The 19,020-nt window shown below is 50.4% G+C and overlaps 1 protein-coding gene across 1 annotated transcript in view; it reads left to right on the top strand.

Moving 5' to 3' along the window:
* The window catches only part of C3 (complement C3), a 42,867-nt gene extending 24,611 nt beyond the window's left edge, over positions 1-18,256 (top strand). The window contains exons 24-41 of the mRNA XM_024351451.3: positions 1,701-1,904; positions 2,634-2,709; positions 3,038-3,197; positions 5,355-5,453; positions 9,175-9,331; positions 9,790-9,953; positions 10,931-11,089; positions 11,243-11,302; positions 11,427-11,517; positions 11,638-11,689; positions 13,848-13,935; positions 14,047-14,136; positions 15,822-15,927; positions 16,589-16,678; positions 16,877-16,960; positions 17,630-17,713; positions 17,798-17,933; positions 18,068-18,256. Coding sequence (XP_024207219.2) covers positions 1,701-1,904; positions 2,634-2,709; positions 3,038-3,197; positions 5,355-5,453; positions 9,175-9,331; positions 9,790-9,953; positions 10,931-11,089; positions 11,243-11,302; positions 11,427-11,517; positions 11,638-11,689; positions 13,848-13,935; positions 14,047-14,136; positions 15,822-15,927; positions 16,589-16,678; positions 16,877-16,960; positions 17,630-17,713; positions 17,798-17,933; positions 18,068-18,209 — 2,042 coding nt within the window. The 3' untranslated portion in view covers positions 18,210-18,256. The remainder of the gene's footprint in view (positions 1-1,700; positions 1,905-2,633; positions 2,710-3,037; positions 3,198-5,354; positions 5,454-9,174; positions 9,332-9,789; positions 9,954-10,930; positions 11,090-11,242; positions 11,303-11,426; positions 11,518-11,637; positions 11,690-13,847; positions 13,936-14,046; positions 14,137-15,821; positions 15,928-16,588; positions 16,679-16,876; positions 16,961-17,629; positions 17,714-17,797; positions 17,934-18,067) is intronic.
* The last annotated feature ends 764 nt before the right edge of the window (positions 18,257-19,020 follow it).

The raw sequence follows: 19,020 nt of genomic DNA, 5'->3' as shown, positions 1-19,020 counted from the left end.
TCTGGAGGTGTTTAACCCGCACCTTTCTCTTCCCCTTCAGCTAGAACAGCCCATCTGTGATCTGTTTTCCCTCTTTTACATTTTTTTTTTTTTTTTTTTTTTTTTTTGAGACAGAGTCTGGCTCTGTCACCCAGGCTGGAGTGCAGTGGCGCGACCTCAGCTCGCTGCAAGCTCCGCCTCCCGGGTTCACACCATTCTCCTGCCTCAGCCTCCCGAGTAGCTGGGACTACAGGCACCCGCCACCACGCCCGGCTAATTTTTTTGTATTTTTAGTAGAGACAGGGTTTCACCGTGTTAGCCAGGATGGTCTCGATCTCCTGACCTCGTGATCCACCTGCCTCAGCCTCCCAAAGTGCTGGGATTACAGGCATGAGCCATTGTGCCCGGCCTAAAAATTTTTTTAACCATACAGATATTATTTGCTATGATCGGTTTTATAGAAGCCTCCAGATAGCATTTAGTTCAGCAAAGAGCTTTCGCTGATACATCAGTTTATTTTAATTTTTTCTAGACCTTCTGTGCTTCTTAGATGGGAAACCAGCTTAAATGAGACTCAATAGCCTGTAATCCCAGCACTTTGGGAGGCCGAGGCAGGCAGACCACCTGAGGTAGGAGTTTGAGACCAGCCTGGCCAACATGGTGAAACCCTGTCTCTACTAAAAGTACAAAAATTAGCTGGGCATGGTGGCACATGCCTGTAATCCCAGCTACTCGGGAGGCTGAAGCAGGATAATCGATTGAACATGGGAGGCGTAGGTTGCAGTAAGCCGAGATCAGGCCACTGCACTCCAGCCTGGGCGGCAGAGCAAGACTTCGTCTCAAACAAAAACAAACAAACAAACAAACAAACAAAAAGACAAGCAACATAGTACAAGAGCAGAAATTCTGGAGGTCATTTCTTGCCCCAGGAGGGAAGACTGGAGAAAGAAAGGGCCTTGCAACCTGTAAGCTATAAGGCTTTGGGGCAAGAGCCTTGGTTTTTTCACCTTTGGTAGGGGAAGAATAATAGTGTCTACCTCCAAGGGTTGGTGTGATGATTTTTTTTTTTTTTTTTTTTTTTTTTTTTTTGAGGCGGAGTCTCACTCTGTCGCCAGGCTAGAGTGCAGTGGCGTGATCTCGGCTCACTGCAACCCCAGCCTCCCGGGTTCAAGTGATTCTTGTGCCTCAGCCTCCCGAGTAGCTGGGACTACAGGCGCCCGCCACCATGCCCACTAATTTTTGTATTTTTAGTAGAGACGGTGTTTCACCATATTGGTGAGGCTGGTCTCGACCTCCTGAGCTCAGGTGATCCACCCACCCCAGCCTCCCAAAGTGCTGAGATTACAGGCTTCAGCCACCGCGCCCAGCCTCGTTGACTATTAAATGAGACACTCTGGTATTCTCTTAGAACAGTCCGGGAAGTAACATTAAGCGTGATATAAGTATTCCTGAATATTGTTACTGGAATTATTTTACTGCTGGTGAAATGAGACCCAAGGACCAGGGTGCCCCTGTGAAGCACCTCCCACTCCTAACAGTGCAGACCCCCGAACAGCCACTCAGCCATGCAGCCTCCCCTCCCCGCAGTCACATCCTCCCCAGCCCTCGCCTGTCCCTAACCCCTTGGTCCTGGCTGGTTGGGAGGCTGGAACCCTTTTCACGCCACCCCAAGGTGGGTCACCCACCTGGCTTGAGCAACGTCCTCTTCCCACCTGCTGCAGGGACCCCAGTGGCCCAGATGACAGAGGATGCCGTCGACGCGGAACGGCTGAAGCACCTCATTGTGACCCCCTCGGGCTGCGGGGAACAGAACATGATCGGCATGACGCCCACGGTTATCGCTGTGCATTACCTGGATGAAACGGAGCAGTGGGAGAAGTTCGGCCTAGAGAAGCGGCAGGGGGCCTTGGAGCTCATCAAGAAGGGTGGGCTCCCTGCCCCTCTTGGAGACCCCAGGGACCCCTCTCCGAGCGCACCCCTCCCCTAAGATCCCACCTCATCTCAAGACCACGCCCTCCCCTGAGGCTCCACCTTCTCTCCTAGCCACTCCCCTCATTTGAGGCCCCACCTCTTCTCAAGGCTACGCCCTCTGAGGCCCTGACTCCTCCCAGGCCAGGCTCTTCATGAGACCCCGCCTCTCCTCAAGGCCATGCCCATCCCCTGAGGGCCCCCCACCTCTTCTCAAGGCCACGCCCTCTGAGGCCCTGCCTCCTCCCAGGCCAGAATCTCGAGACCCTGCCTCTTTTCAAGGCCACGCCCATCCCCTGAGTCCCCACAGCTTCTCAAGGCCACACCCTCCTGTGAGGCGCCACCTCCTGTCCCAGCCACTCTCATCTGAGGCCCCACATCCTCTCCAGGCCATGCCTCTTCCCTGAGACTCCACCCCCTCTCTGAGAGCCCTCCCCTCCCTGAAAGCCCCCCACCCTCAATATCCTTCTCCTCTCTGAATCCCTTGTCCTCTTGAGAACTCTTCCACCTCCTCGTTCTGATCCCCCACCCTCTTTGAGTCCTTCCCTCTTTAAGGTCCCCTCCTCCCAGAACCCCTCCGCCACCCTGAGCCCCTGTCCCCTCTCTGCACCCCGCTCCTGCCCTTTCTGGCGTGCCCCCTCTGCTCAGCCCCGGCTCTTTTGGGGGTTCCTCTCTCTTCTCTGCAGGGTACACCCAGCAGCTGGCCTTCAGACAACCCAGCTCTGCCTTTGCGGCCTTCGTGAAACGGGCACCCAGCACCTGGTGAGTCCCAACAGCCAGCTCAGGCCATGCATACTCCCCACCCTCAACCCCCAGCAGGGCCTGGACCCTGGCCAGGGGTGGTCCCTTAGGCCAGCCTTGCCCAAACAGCCCTGGACCTGCAGAGTCCAGGCAAGCGCTGGCTGAGTGGCCGGCGGTCATTAAGCATCCTTAAGCACAGACCGCATACAACAGCTGGGTCCTGGGGCCTGGGAAGGCAAACCAAGCAAACTGGGCCAGGCCCTGGTCCCTCCCCCCCGCTCATTGGCTGGTTGACATGGCAGTCTCTGGATCTCAGAGCCGATTGGCTCATGCTCTGTGTCCACTCCAGGCTGACCGCCTACGTGGTCAAGGTCTTCTCTCTGGCTGTCAACCTCATTGCCATCGACTCCCAAGTCCTCTGCGGGGCTGTTAAATGGCTGATCCTGGAGAAGCAGAAGCCCGACGGGGTCTTCCAGGAGGATGCGCCCGTGATACACCAAGAAATGATTGTAAGAGGCTGGGATTTAGGGCAAAACGGAAGAGACGGGCTCCTGAGTCTCACAGGATGAACACGAGAGAGACCCCCACCTCCATGTGCCCACTGCCCAATTCCCTTTGCAAAGATTGGGCTGGGGGGTGGGGGCAGGGAGATAAATAAGCCAGAGGCGTCACTCCAGCTTTGCAAAAACCAGAGACCTGCGAAGCCCAGCGCAAAATGAAGAGGCACGGCCCCTCGCTCAGAAATTATGAAGAATTTCATTAAACCAAGTGCAGGGGTCCTGCCTGGGAATCCCTTTCTCACATTCAATCCATCAACACCTGCATTCTCCCGTGATGTTATAAGAATCACCTCCTTCTCTCCATCCTTATGGCCAGCCCCTGGTCCAAGCAACACTCTCCCCGCCCCTCCTTATTTGGAGACCTTGTAGAAGCCACCTCCTGGTCATCATCCTGGTGTCCTCCCACTTTTGTTGGCTCTCAGACACTCACCACATAGCAGCTGGGGTGATTTTTTCAAATCCAGCTGGATCAGTTCTGTGGCTCTTAAACATAAAACTCCTTCGAGCACTGGTTCTCGAAGTGTGATCCTCAGACCAGCAGCAGCAACAGCACCCATGACTTACTAAAAATGTGCCTTCTGTGGCTGGGCTCGACGGCCCATGCCTGTAATCCCAGCGCTTTGGGAGGCCGAGGCAGGAGGATGGCTTGAGCCCAGGAGGTCGAGGCTGCAGTGAGCCATGATCATGACACTGCACTCCAGGCTGATAACAGAGTGAGACCCTGTCTCAAAAACAAAACATATTCTGAGACCGGACCCCTGACTCACTGAATCAGAAATTCTAGGGGCAGGACCCAGGAATCTGAGGGGTGTGAGTGTGCGTGTGTGTGTGTGTGTGTGTGTGTTTGAGATGGAGTTTTGCTCTTGTCACCCAGGCTGGAGTGCAATGGCCCGATCTTGGCTCACTGCAACCTCCACCTCCCAGGTTCAAGCAATTCTCCTGCCTCAGCCTCCTCAGTAGCTGGGATTACAGGCGCCCACTCCACCATGCCCGGCTGATTTTTGTATTTTTAGTAGAGACGGGGTTTCACCATGTTGGCCAGGCTGGTCTCGAACTCCTGACCTCAGGTGATCCATCCACCTTGGCCTCCCAAAGTGCTGGGATGACAGGCATGAGCCACTGCGCCCGGCCTAGGAATCTGAGTTTTTAAAAGTGCCCGCATTCCTCCAGGTGATGCTAATGTGTGCTTGAGATGGAGAATCACTGCCTCAGTCTCACCTTTCAGGCTTCCAGACTTCCAGCCTTTCTTTTCTTTCCAGGCTCCATCCATTGATAGGAGCCTTGCTCTATTGTTCTACAGGGCCTTTGCACATGCTGTTTCTGCCACCTAGTATGCTAATCCCTGCCGTCTGTGAGAGTTGACTCCCTCAGGGACACTTTTTCTGACCTCCCCAACTGGGTCACACTCCCACAGTTCATTCTCGCTGCTATGTCCTCTTTCCCTTGCACAGAACTCATCCACTTATAAGTATATATCTCTTGGCTGGGCGCAGTGGCTCATGCCTGTAATCCCAGCACTGTGGGAGGCTGAGGCAGGTGGATCACCTGAGGTCAGGAGTTCGAGACCAGCCTGACCAACAGGGGAAACCCCATCTCTACTAAATACAAAAAAATTAGCTTGGTGTGGTGGTGCATGCTTGTAATCCCAGCTACTTCGGAGGCTGAGGCAGGAGAATTGCTTGAATCCAGGAGGCGGAGGTTGCAGGGAGTCGAGATTGCACCATTGCACTCCAGCCTGGGCAACAAGAGCAAAACTGTCTCAAAAAAAAAAAAAAAAAGTGTATATCTCTTGAGGAGCTGGATGGACCATGTCCATCTTCCCTACTAGACAAAAGCTCTGTGAGGGCTAGAGCCTGTGTCTGGTTTTACAATGGATCAAACCGTTGTACCCATTGTACATTGCACATTGTACATTGACATTTGCAGAAGGAACAAATTGTTGCATGAATTAATACTAAGAAGTTTGACCTTCCTAGGGTAGCGGGGTAACACCTAGAAGAGACTCAGCCCTGCCCAGACCCCCTGATTCTGAATCTGCAGGGGGGGATGACTGCCATGTGTGGACACACCGGTGACCCCATCCTTGCTTTCTGCTCTCCATCCCAGGGTGGATTACGGAACAACAACGAGAAAGACATGGCCCTCACGGCCTTTGTTCTCATCTCGCTGCAGGAGGCTAAAGATATTTGCGAGGAGCAGGTCAACGTAAGTGCCCTCCATCTTCCCACCCTACCCTACCTTACCCGATGCAGAGCACAGCCACCTTGAAGAGTGAGAGGTTGCCTTCAGGGAATTTGCAGCTCTCCCAGTGCAATAACAGACATCACTGCAGTCATGTTAATAGCTAACATGTTTTGAGCACTTAACTCATCTAATACAGACCCCCCCTCTAATAGTTTCACATGTTAAGTCTCATAATCCTTTTAGCAGCCTGAAAGGTAAGTCACTCTTATTATCCCCAGTTTGCAGATGAGAAAACTGAGGCACAAAGAGATCAAAGGTGGGGATTCTTTCTGTCTGCCTTACAATTTTCAGAGGGTTTTCAGCCCATTTCCAAAAGTGCTTTCTACATCAGTGCTACATGATCAGTACAGTTGCGTCCTTGCTGCTTCCTTAAAGAAAACTTGGGATACAGAGCTAAGACTATTTCCTTAGTCCAGAGGATCTTTCAGGTGATTTTCAAAGGGATCCGTGACTCCAAACAGGAAACGGTGAACACTGTTGGCTCATCACTGTCTCTTTTTCCTCTGGTTTTGATTCTGAAGCAGGGAAGCTTGGAAAGATGGGCCACTGAGAGTCTGGAATGCCTTTGTCTGCTTTATTGTGGTTGTTTGTTTGTTTGTTTGTTTTTTGTGATGGAGTCTCACTCTGTCGCCCAGGCTGCAATGCAGTGGCATGATCTCAGCTCACTGCACCCTTCGCCTCCCGGGTTCAAGGGACTTTACTGTTTCAGCCTCCAGAGCATCTGGGATTACAGGCACCCGCCACCACACCCGGCTAATTTTTGTCTTTTTAGTAGACATGAGGTTTCACCATATTGGCCAGGCTGGTCTCGAACTCCTGACCTCAGGTGATCTGCCTGGCATGGCCTCCCAAAGTGCTGGGATTACAGGCATGAGCCACTGCACCCAGCCTAATTGTTGTATTTTTAGTAGAGATGGGGTTTCACCATGTTGGCCAGGCTGGTTTCGAACTCCTGACCTCAAGTGATCCACCCACCTTAGCCTCCCAAAGTGCTCGGATTACAGGCATGAGTCACTGCACCTAGCTGATCGTGGGGTTTTGAGTGGGTTAACATTTAGCTTTCCAAGTGGGAAGCCCAGGATTCTACCCCCAGCTAGTGGCTTCTCCCCCCTTAGGAAAAGAGATGGAGGGGAGGGGCCAGTGAAGAGAAAAACAAACACAGGGCTGTTGCCTCTAACACCCAAGAGGGACCAAGGCAGAGAGAGAGAGAGAGAGAGGGAGGGAGGGAGGGAGGTAGAGAGAGAGAGAGGAGAGGTGGGGGTGGGGGACTGTGGGGTCAGACAAATCTGACTTCAAATCCTGACTCACGGGCACTTCCACCCTTGAGCCTCACTCAGGATGTGCATCTGTAAAATGGGGATAATAAATAACGATCTCTGTATTTTTAGGCCTCTGAGTTGTCCCAGATATAACACACATGTGACCCAGATTATACAAAAATTGATGGGGAATTTATGTGCAGGCACCAAGGCATCAAATAGAGATGAAGGTGGCCTCAGGGACTCTGCCAGGATGCTTTGCTCCCCTCTCCCGTGATCTTCATTCCGTTCTTGGCCAGTAATTCAGTTCAGGCAGAATATGGCTGCCTTCCTTAGAGAAAATATCAGATCAAGGTTAGGGCCACCATATTCCCAGGGAAGGACTCTGATTGGCTCAGCCTGGGTCAGATGACTACATCTGGACCAATCAGCTAAGGACAGGAAGTAGGTCTCAGTGGGCAGACATGGCTGTTTCCACTGTGGCCACGTGAATGGAAGGGAGAAGTTCTTACAAAAGGAGTGGATGTCAGAGAGGCAAATGGGCAGGAATAAAAGAGATTTGTTTCTGCTACAACATAGCAACATTGTAGCAGAGTATAGCACAGGCTGTGAAACCAGACTCCTGGGGTCAAGAGTGTGCTGTAATCCCAACTACTCAAGATGCTGAGGCAGGAGAATCGCTTGAACCAGGGAGGTGGAGGTTGCAGTGAGCCTAGATTGCGCCACTGCACTCCAGCCTGGGCAACACAGCAAGACTCCTTTTCCAAAAAAAAAAAAAAAAAAAAAAAAACGTGTGCTATAACCAGCTTGCTGGAGCCCAGTGTTAAATTTCCAGGAATTTTTCAAGCTGGTCATTAAATACAATTATTATTAGAAACTAAGTATTAGGCCAGGCACAGTGAGCCTGTAATCCCAGCACTTTGGGAGGCCAAGGCCGGCAGATCACCTGAGGTCAGGAGTTCAAAACCAGCCTGGCCAACATGGCAAAACCCCGTCTCTACTAAAAATACAAAAATTAGCCGGGCATGGTGGAGGGGGGCGCCTGTAATCCCAGCTACGCAGGAGGCTAAGGCACAAGAATCGCTTGAACCCGGGAGGCGGAGGTTGCAGTGAGACGAGATTGCGCCATGCACTCCAGCCTGAGCCAGAGGGAGACTCCGTCTCAAAAAAAAGGCCAGGCGCGGTGGCTCACGCCTGTAATCCCAGCACTTTGGGAGGCTGAGGCGGGCGGATCACGAGGTCAGGAGATCGAGACCACGGTAAAACCCCGTCTCTACTAAAAATACAAAAAATTAGCCGGGCGCGGTGGCGGGCGCCTGTAGTCCCAGCTACTGGGAAGGCTGAGGCAGGAGAATGGCGTGAAACCGAGAGGCGGAGCTTGCAGTGAGCCGAGATCGCGCCACTGCACTCCAGCCTGGGCAACAGAGCGAGACTCTGTCTCAAAAAAAAAAAAAAACCAACAACAAAAAACCCAACCAACGAACCAAACAAACGTAAGTTATAAAACTTACAGTTAAATAAATTATATTAAACACAAAGGTTAGAAACACTCAAACTCATCGCTTCCTAAACGCCTTACTCCCATAATCTATACTCTTGGGGTTACTTATGTCTGTTGGATCTGTATAGTGAAAATACTATATAATACTGTGGTACCGCAAAGCTCTTCCCAACTCTACATTCAACGACACCATATTGGTAGGTTGAAATCAGTGATGGAAGTATTTACATCATGGAAATGAGAAAACAGTACAAATCATGTCTTCCCCCATCCCCAGAAGGCTGTGTTTGGATCCTAACTCTGCCACTTACTTCCTAGGTGGTCTTTGCAAAATTACTGCATCTCTCAGGGCTCAGTATGCTCATCAGGTTTTATGAGATTAAATGTGTGGGTATCTGAATGACACAAAGTAAGTGTGAGCTATGATGATGAAGAAGATAAAGATGACGACGATGATGATGGTGATGATGATGATGACTGGATGACGTGTTCACAGTGGTGTACTGAATCTGGCGCATACTAGTTTATGAGTAACAATTTGGAGAATGTCTCCCCAAGACTTTGTTCAGTGACGTCACATTGACACCGTGAAATTGGCCCTGGTGGGAGTATTTACACCACAGAAATTGTAAATCATTATAAACCAAGGATCCCTCAACCCTCCCACTGGAGAGCTGGCTGTTAAACGTTTACCAGCCCACCATGGGGTACGTGGATTTCTCCAGATACATAATAGATATGCAGCAACAAGGCAGCTCATGATGGCTAAAATATCTGGGAAATTCTCAAAAATGGACAAATCTAAGACAGTTATGTCCCAAGGACAGAAATCCCTGATGCTCAGGAAGTGCTGCTCGAATGATCCTTACTAATGTGACAGCAATGCCCACATGAGCGGAGAATCTGATCCTCTTTCTCATAGAGCCTGCCAGGCAGCATCACTAAAGCAGGAGACTTCCTTGAAGCCAACTACATGAACCTACAGAGATCCTACACTGTGGCCATTGCTGGCTATGCTCTGGCCCAGATGGGCAGGCTGAAAGGGCCTCTTCTCAACAAATTTCTGACCACAGCCAAAGGTGAGGGTTGGCCTGGAGGGGTGAAGGGAGATGCATGGCTGAAGTTCAGGGCGGGAGATACTGAGCTGGGATGCATGGCTTTTAGCTGAGCTGGGACGGATGACCCTAAGCCAAGCTGAGATGGATAGTCCTAAGGTATCAAGCTGGGATGCATAACCTTGAGCTGAGCTGGGATGCACGGCTCTAAGTTTTCTCAGGTCCTCATTGTAAACCACACGAGAAAGTTTGTTGCGTCATTTATTCAACAAATGCGTATTAAGCATTCATTTTAAAGGGAGAAGTGAGAGTTGATGAAACAAGAGAGGTAAGGCAGGAGCCAAGTAATTGAGAGCCTCGAATGTCAGCCAGGACACCCAAACACCAGGAAGTCTAGCATGCATCTCTTTCTGAGCTTTCTCTGAGCCACCCCCAGGCTGGACAGAGCAGTGAGCACTGGGGATGGGGTATCTTCTTTGCAGATAAGAACCGCTGGGAGGACCCTGGTAAGCAGCTCTACAACGTGGAGGCCACATCCTATGCCCTCTTGGCCCTACTGCAGCTAAAAGACTTTGACTTTGTGCCTCCCGTCGTGCGTTGGCTCAATGAACAGAGATACTACGGTGGTGGCTATGGCTCTACCCAGGCAAGTGGGCCCACGGCCCCTAGGCACATGCATCCCTGTCTCCTGCGGCTTCCCACTGGCCTCCTAGAGAAGACACTGAGGCCCAGCGAGGCAGTTCTTCATTCCCACGAGCCAGTGTGATTGCAGTGGAGTTGAGAATCAGTTTTTCTTAGTTGCAAACCCATCTATAGGTGCTAGAATACAATCTGGATACTCCAAGCTGTGTGTTGAGCCTTCTTCTTGCCCCAGGTGTCTAGATCATGTTCTCAGGGCCCAGGTTCAGGTCTAAGCCTCTCTCTCCACCTGGTGGGCTCTAGACCAGGTTCCCAGTTCTATCTCACGATCTTACCCTGTCTTGCTGGTGGGTTCTAGACCATGTTCCCAGTTCTACCAGGCTCCCAATGTCACATTGCCTCGCTGGCGGGCTCTATACTATGTTCCCAGTTACCCTGGGGCATTACGCAAACCCTCTTCTAGGCCATGGTTTCAGTAACTTCAGGCTTCAGCAACTTCAGGCTCCAGTTGACCTCCTTTCTTTCTGGTGGTCTGTCACTCACGTTCTCAGTGTTACAGTGTCACTCTTGGGTTGTAGATTATATGCTCAGTATCCTCTGGCTACAGTTTTATTCTGTTCTTCATGAGTGGGTTCTAGACATATTCTCAGTGTCTCCAAGCCCTGGTCTAAGACTCTCTCCTCTTGATGGGTCTAGACCGCATCCTCAGGGTCGCTAGACATTCAGTCTTACATTTGGACTTTCTGATGGATTCTAGACATGTTCTCAGCATCTCCAAGTCCTGGTGTAAGTTTCTGTCCCTCGGAGAGTTCTGAACATGTCCTCAGAGTCCAGTGACCTCCAGTTATTACCCCTGCACTCTCTAGTAGGTTCTAGGCCACATTTTGATGTCCCAGCTCTGATTTGAACCTCTTTATCCCCCATTGGATTCTAGCCACTTTCCCAGGCTCCCAGATCACCATCTTTCTCTCTTGTGGGTTCTAGGCCACCTTCATGGTGTTCCAAGCCTTGGCTCAATACCAAAAGGACGTCCCTGACCACAAGGAACTGAACCTGGATGTGTCCCTCCAACTGCCCAGCCGCAGCTCCAAGATCACCCACCGTATCCACTGGGAATCTGCCAGCCTCCTGCGATCAGAAGAGGTACAGTCACCCAGCCAAGCCCTCCTCACTCTGGCTGTCTCCCCCTACACTAGCCAGGGTTTACTGGGAAGCAAGAGGGAGGGCCAGGTGACCATCACAGGCAGCAGAAGGCTTAATTCCCAACATGCTCTCTTCTCTCTTTTCACTCTGCAGACCAAGGAAAATGAGGGTTTCACAGTCACAGCTGAAGGAAAAGGCCAAGGCACCTTGTCGGTAAGGAACAGAAACCCACACCTGCCTGGCCCATGCCCCTCTGCCCCAGAGGGACCATCTCCTCTTGTCCCCAGCAGTCCTAGTGCTGTGGGCTGACATTGTATCTCCTCTCCCATCTTACCAGGTGGTGACAATGTACCATGCTAAGGCCAAAGATCAACTCACCTGTAATAAATTCGACCTCAAGGTCACCATAAAACCAGCACCGGAAACAGGTAAAAGGAATCAAGGCCTTATCTGTCACCTTCCTCCTACCCCTCTTCTAATGTCTTCCCCGCTCCTGAATCAACACACAGGTATACCCTCTCCCATCTTTCTCTCTTCTGTGTTTCTAGAAAAGAGGCCTCAGGATGCCAAGAACACTATGATCCTTGAGATCTGTACCAGGTAAGAAGCTAGGTCACCGGGGTTCATCTTGGCCATCCCTCTATCTCTAGCAAGAATTCTTGCAAATAATATCCATGATATTCAGTACTTTCCAAGTACACTGTGTATCTGATACTGTTCTAAGTATCCACCGTGAGGTAGACAACACAGACAGTCCTTGCTTTGCATGTTAATGTGAGACCACAGCAATGACCATGTAAGTTGAGACTGTCAAAGCATCTTAGTAATCAATGGAGGAAAGTACACAATCATTCCACGACCTTTAAAGTTTTCTTTTTTTCTTTTTAGAGAGATAGGGTCTTGCTCTGTCAGCCAGGCTGGAGTGCAGTGGCACAATCATAGCTCACTGTAACCTCAAACTCCCTGGCTCAAGCGATCCTCCTGCCTCAGCCACTCAAGTAGCTGGGACTACAGGCGTGTGGCCATGACACCTGGCTGATTTTTATTTTTTATTCTTTCTAGAGGCAGGGCCTCACTGTGTTGCCCAGGCTGGTCTCGAACTCCTAGCCTTGAGCATTCCTCTGCCTTGGGCTGCCAAAGTTTTGGGATCACAGGCATGAGCCACTATGCCCAGCCTAAATGTTTCTATTACAACATTTAAAATTATCATACTGCCAGTTATAAAGATACAGGGAAATGGCCAGGCGTGGTGGCTCGCGCCTGTAATCCCAGCACTTTGGGAGGCTGAGGCGGGCAGATCACGAGGTCAGGAGATCGAGACCATCCTGGCTAACACGGTGAAACACCGTCTCTACTAAAAATACAAAAAAATTAGCTGGGCATGGTGGCGGGTGCCTGTAGTCCCAGCTACTTGGGAGACTGAGGCAGAAGAATGGCGTGAACCCAGGAGGCGGAGCTTGCAGTGAGCTGAGATCACACCACTGCACTCCAGCCTGGGCGAAAGAGCAAGACTCTGTCTCAAAAAAAAAAAAAAATAGAATAAAATAAAATAAAGATACAGGGAAATGAAATTCATAGTAAGATGAGTATTTGACTACACCATAATTTAAAACATTAGAACATTGAGATGCAAGGTGTATTTGTTTTTTTTTTTTTTTTTTCCTTTGTATGACACTTACGGAGAGTACTTTAGTTCAAAAAATGCTTGCCTTCTTCTCTTTGTATAATTTACAACATGGAGTAAACATCTTTTCTATGCCTTAGTACCTTGTCTTGCTCCTTTCTAAGTTTGGATCAGCTTCCAATATTTTATCCTTTGAGCTTTCCATGTCACAAAATTCCTCCAAGAGTTCCTTTAAAGTGACTTTGTATTCTATAATGTCCCTTCCTCTGGGACATCTTCATCCTTTTTGTCCCCATGACCCTCCTTATTTATGCTAATACATTTGCCTTCCCTGAGTTCCTCTACGCTACCTATCTCTCAAATGGCAGCAGGGTCAACATCCCCATAGTCTGCTATTCTTTGATAACTCCATTTATGCTCTCTTTGAAGTTCACTTCTGGCATTATCACTTTTCATTTCTTTGCTGCATTTTTATCTTTGTTGGCCAGTTCCCTCTTTTCGTGATACATTGTTGTAAAATCTCATGGGAGTTAACCACCTGGAGACAGGGAGGCAACAGAACTACACACTTTGCTGTCTGTGCATAAATTGAAGAGCAGAAGCTCAGTGACCAATCACTGATGGACTTTGAAAGGAGTGACAGTAATTGGCCCTCAATTATGATGCTTATCTTTTATTTACATCGTGATTTCTAGACTGAAGAGTTAGCAACAAAGTTTATACCATATGCAACTACTTGTGATCAATATACCAAGGTACTGAAAATGAACCATGTCACTGGGCTACTAGTGTTATTTAACTGAATCATGCAAAGTGAGGGCTGCCTGTATTCTTGCCTTTGTTTTCTAGAACTGAAGCATGGAGGGTCAAATAATGCATCCAATGTTATTTAGAGCTGGAATTTGAATCCATGCATTTGGGTGCAGAGTCTGAGCTCTTAATCACCTCGACCATTACATTACCTTGCTTTTTATTTCCTTTGGGGAAATGTTTCCTAAAAAATGTAACGCCCCTCTGTGCTGCTATGTGGGAATCAGAAGTCTCAGTGCCTGATCAGACCTCCTTGTCCAGGAACAGACCCTTGGGGCTGACCCCCTCCTTGGGACCCAATGCCCTTCTTTCTGCACTATCCAGGTACCGGGGAGACCAGGATGCCACTATGTCTATATTGGACATATCCATGATGACTGGCTTTGCTCCAGACACAGATGACCTGAAGCAGGTATGAAGAGCTCAGGAGCTGGGATAAGTGGAAAGGAGCCTGGGTTCTGGAAGAGGCTGCAGGGAGAGAGGGGTCCAGGAGGGATTTTTCACAGGCTCCACCTTTCCCCAGCTGGCCAGTGGTGTTGACAGATACATCTCCAAGTATGAGCTGGACAAAGCCTTCTCCGATAGGAACACCCTCATCATCTACCTGGACAAGGTAAGGCTGCATCATCCTCCCCTGGGAGGCTTCCAGGGGCACCCTGACCTCTATCTGGCTGGTCTTTCTTTTTCTTTCAGCTTTTGTCTCTGGGTCAGACTAGCCCTGGGCCAGAGGAGACAGGGTCTGTGCTGCTGAGTTGTAGGGGAAGGAGCTTGTAAAATAAGGGGGTCAACCCAGCATCTTCTATAAACATCTCATCTTCTGACCATTTGCCTCCTCCAGCTTCTTATCAGAGTCTTAAACAACCATTGAAAAAAAGCCTCTTTGGTTTTTTTGTTTTTTGTTTTTTAAGTGCTTTGTAGAGAGCAAGGTCTTGCCTCGTTCCCTAACCCAATCCTGAGCTTTGTTTCTTTGTTTGATCTATTTCTCTCTTCTGTTGTTTTCTTTCTTTCAGGAGACAGGGTCTTGCTCTGTCACCCAGACTGGAGTGCAGTGTCTTGATACTAGCTCACTGCAAAGTCAAATTCCTGGGCTCAAGGGATCCTCCTGCCTCAGCCACCTGAGGAGCTGGAACTGCAGGTCTGCGACACTGCGCCCAGCTAATTTTTTTTTCATAAATATTATGCTTTTGTACCCAGCTTTTTTTTTTTTTTTTTTTTTTTTTTAACTGCAGCCTTGACCTCCCAGGCTTACATGATCCTCCCACCTCTGCTTCCTGAGTAGCTGTGATTACAGGTGCATGCCACCATGCCCAGTGAATTAAAAAAAAAAAAAGTTTGTAGACATGGGGTCCCACTGTACTGCCTAGGCTGGTCTTAAACTCCTGAGCTCAAGTGATCCTCCCACCTCAGCCTCCTAAAGTGCTGAGATTACAGGCATAAGCCCCTGGTGCCTGGCCCCAGCTGAATTTTTGCTCTTGTTTCTTCATAAATATTCTGTGTAAGTACCCAGCTGATTGTTTTATTTTTTGTAGAGATGGGGGTCTTGATATGTTGCTCAAGTTGGTCTCAAACTACTGGCCTCAAGCGATCTTCCTGCCTCAGCCTCCCAAAGGGCTGGGATTCCAAGCATGAGCCACCACACCTGCCCCCTCTTCTGTTATTTTCTCTCCATCTGGCATTCTCTGACTCTTTCATCTCTACCATGATTTGGGCTTTCTCCTCTCCCTTCTCTTATTTCTTCCCATTCTCCTATCCCCATATCCTCCCTGCTAACTCCTGATACCCACAGGGCCCCTCAATCCCATTTTAGTCAGCTTAAGTAACAATAGCTACTAAAACAAAACCCCTAAGAATATGGGGTCTTAACACAACAGACTTGTATTTCTCACTCATGTAAAGTCCAGTTGGCATGGGGGTTAAGGAAGGGTCCCTCTGCTCCATGTAGTCTCTCAGGGATCCAAGCACCTTCCATCCTGTGGCTCTGCAATCCTTAGGATCTTCTGTAGTTCTCTGCAGGATTCATTCATTCTAGATGGAAATAAGATTGTGCATGGGTTGTTTTTATGGGCATACATAGCAATCTGTTCAGCCACCTGGCCACACCTAATTGAAAGAGGAGCTGACAAAGGTAGTCTCACTGTGAGTCTAGGAAGAAAAGTAAGTGGATTTGCTGAATTGCTCATTCATCTTTGCCACTTCCTCCTTGATCCTTCAGTTTCTCCACCACTGCCTCAGCTCCCAAGACAATGCTGGACTCCCTCCCACATCACCCCACTGACCAAGCTCCTCCTTCCCCCTCAGGTCTCACACTCTGAGGATGACTGTCTAGCTTTCAAAGTTCACCAATACTTTAATGTAGAGCTTATCCAGCCTGGTGCAGTCAAGGTCTACGCCTATTACAACCTGGGTGAGCAGCCAACCTAGGGCCTGGGGTCTGATGGTTCCAGGGGCCTGAGAGTCCCAGGTATATATGAACTGTGGGGATCTGAAAATGAAGGTCTAAGGAGTCCAGGGATTTGAGCATTCGTAGTATGAAGGTCCCACGGGTCTGAGGGTCCCAAGGATCTATGAGTTGAGGTTCTGAGGTTCTGAGGGGATCTGAGAATGATGATCTAAGCAGGCCAGGGATTTCAGGATTAGTAATCTGAAGGTCCCAGGGTCTGAGAGTCCCAAGGATCTATGAGTTGGTTCTAGGGATCTGAGAGTTGGGGGTCTGATGGGTTCAGGGGTCTCAGGGTCTTAGGAATATGTGAGTTGCAGGGGGTTCTGAATATAAGGGTCTAAGGATTCTAGATATATGAGGGTTGGAGGCCTGCGTGTCCCAGGAATCTATGAATTTGGGGTCTGAGGGTCCCAGGCTTCTGTGAGTTGAGAGTCTAAGAGACTCAAGGGTCTGAGAATCCCAAAGATCAGAAAGTAGAGGGGGTCTTGGGGCCTGAGGGATCTGAGGGGTTGAAGACCTAGCATCTCCAGGTCTGAAGACTGAGAACTGGGGATCTGGGCCTCCCAGGCATGGTCTTTGGAGGGAGGCCCTTATCCTCTCATCTTCACATCACATCTGCCCGCAGCGGAAAGCTGTACCCGGTTCTACCATCCGGAAAAGGAGGATGGAAAGCTGAACAAGCTCTGCCGTGATGAACTGTGCCGCTGTGCTGAGGGTGAGTTCCCTGGAGCCGGGAACAGGTGGGCCTGAGCAAGCCACACTTACCCAGGTCGTCTATCCCATGGTCAGGGACCCCCAGACCCATACCCAGGGGATACCAAGGGGGGTAGGCTCCCAGGGCTGGCCACACCCATGGGCAGTAGGCCCCAGATAAGGAGTGGGACTTAGACCCTGTCTCCACCCCACCCTGCAGAGAATTGCTTCATACAAAAGTCGGATGACAAGGTCACCCTGGAAGAACGGCTGGACAAGGCCTGTGAGCCAGGAGTAGACTATGGTGAGTGGGTGATGGGTGGGGGTCACGCATGTTTAGCTGTGTGTGTCCAATTGTGTGGTGGGTGGTAGGTGTGGTTGTCATGGTGTGGCTTCAGGCTGTGGGTGTGGGTGACTGTGGTGTGTGTGTGAGCATGTATTGTGAGGGGCCATGATTGTGTGGGGAACCATGACTGTGAGTGGCCTAGGTATGCTCATGTGAGAAAAGGTAGACGTGGTTGTATGCATCATTGCGTGGGTGGCTGTGAGGTTGTAGTTGTGTGTGGCTGTGGTTGTGTGAGGCTGTGTGGTTGTAGATGGCAGTGAGTGTGAGGTCCTGAAGTTACGTATATGACCGTAGTTTTCCGTGGCTATGGTTGTGTGCATGGCCATGAGGCTACAGTATTTTGTGCATATGAGTCACTCTCATTGCATAGTATGAATAGTATGTTACTAGACATTGTGGGTGGCTGTGACCTCTGTGCATGCCTATGAGCACGACTGTGTGTGGATGGTGACATGGGACCCTCTATGGTTGTGTGTGTAATGAGGGGTGGGCCATAGTGTGACTGGCTGTGATTCCGCAACTTTCTGCTTGGGAGAGAGAGCCACATGCCCGGGTGCACTTGCAAACCAGGGTGCCCCTCATGGTCAACCTAGCCCACCACCCAAACTGTCTGCCTCTCCCCCACAGTGTACAAGACCCGACTGGTCAAGGTTCAGCTGTCCAATGACTTTGACGAGTACATCATGGCCATTGAGCAGACCATCAAGTCAGGTCAGGCTCAGCACGCTGCCTCCCGTGGCTCTTCCCTGGCTTCCTCCCCACGACTCAGCTTCTTCCCTCTCCCCTCCACTCCAGGCTCGGATGAGGTGCAGGTTGGACAGCAGCGCACGTTCATCAGCCCCATCAAGTGCAGAGAAGCCCTGAAGCTGGAGGAGAAGAAACACTACCTCATGTGGGGTCTCTCCTCCGATTTCTGGGGAGAGAAGCCCAAGTGAGTGCTTTCCCTGCGCGTGCGCGCGCGCGACCGCCCGACCGCCCCGCCCATGCCACGCCCCGCCCATGCCACGCCCATGTGCCACGCCCACACCACGCCCCTTCCTGACCTGCCATTCTTCTTCCCTCCAGCCTCAGCTACATCATCGGGAAGGACACTTGGGTGGAGCACTGGCCCGAGGAGGACGAATGCCAAGACGAAGAGAACCAGCAACAATGCCAGGACCTCGGCGCCTTCACCGAGAGCATGGTTGTCTTTGGGTGCCCCAACTGACCACACCCCCATTCCCCCACTCCAGATAAAGCTTCAGTTATATCTCACGTGTCTGGAGTTCTTTGCCAAGAGGGAGAGGCTGAAATCCCCAGCCGCCTCACCTGCAGCTCAGCTGCATCCTACTCGAAACCTCACCTGTTCCCACCGCATTTTCTCCTGGCGTTCACCTGCTAGTGTGCTGACTTCTTTAGCCAAGGAGCATGGACCTGCCTCACCTGCACGTGGCATGCACCTGCGCCTCACCTCCATTTCACCTGCACACTCACCGGCAGCTCACAACCCCTTCACCTGAGTCTCACCTCTTCACTTACCGGCATCCTCACCTGTTAATTTTACCAATATTTTTTTTTCTTTTATTATTGTTACTATTTTAAGTTCCGGGGTACATGTGCAGGATGTGCAGGTTTGTTACGTAGGTCAAGTGTGCCATGGCGGTTTCCTGCACCTATCAACCCATCACCTAGGTTTTTTGTTTGTGTGTTTGTGTGTTTTGAGGCAGAGTCTTGCTCTGTCGCCCAGGCTGGAGTGCAGTGGCACAATCTCGGCTCACTGCAACCTCCACCTCCCGGGTTCAAGTGATTCTCCTGCCTTAGCCTCCTGAGTAGGTGGGATTACAGGCGCCCGCCACCTTGCCTGGGTAATTTTTGTATTTTTGGTAGAGACGGGGTTTCACCATGTTGGCCAGGCTGGTCTTGAACTCCTGATCTCAAGCGATCCGCCCGCCTTGGCCTCCCAAAGTGCTGGGATTACAGGCGTGAGCCATCACACCCAGCCACCTATTACCTAGTTATTACGTCCAGGATGCATCAGG

Source organism: Pan troglodytes, chromosome 20, assembly GCF_028858775.2.
Source record: "Pan troglodytes isolate AG18354 chromosome 20, NHGRI_mPanTro3-v2.0_pri, whole genome shotgun sequence".
NCBI classification, from domain to species: Eukaryota; Metazoa; Chordata; class Mammalia; order Primates; family Hominidae; genus Pan; species Pan troglodytes.
This window is presented reverse-complemented; position numbering and strand designations above follow the sequence as displayed.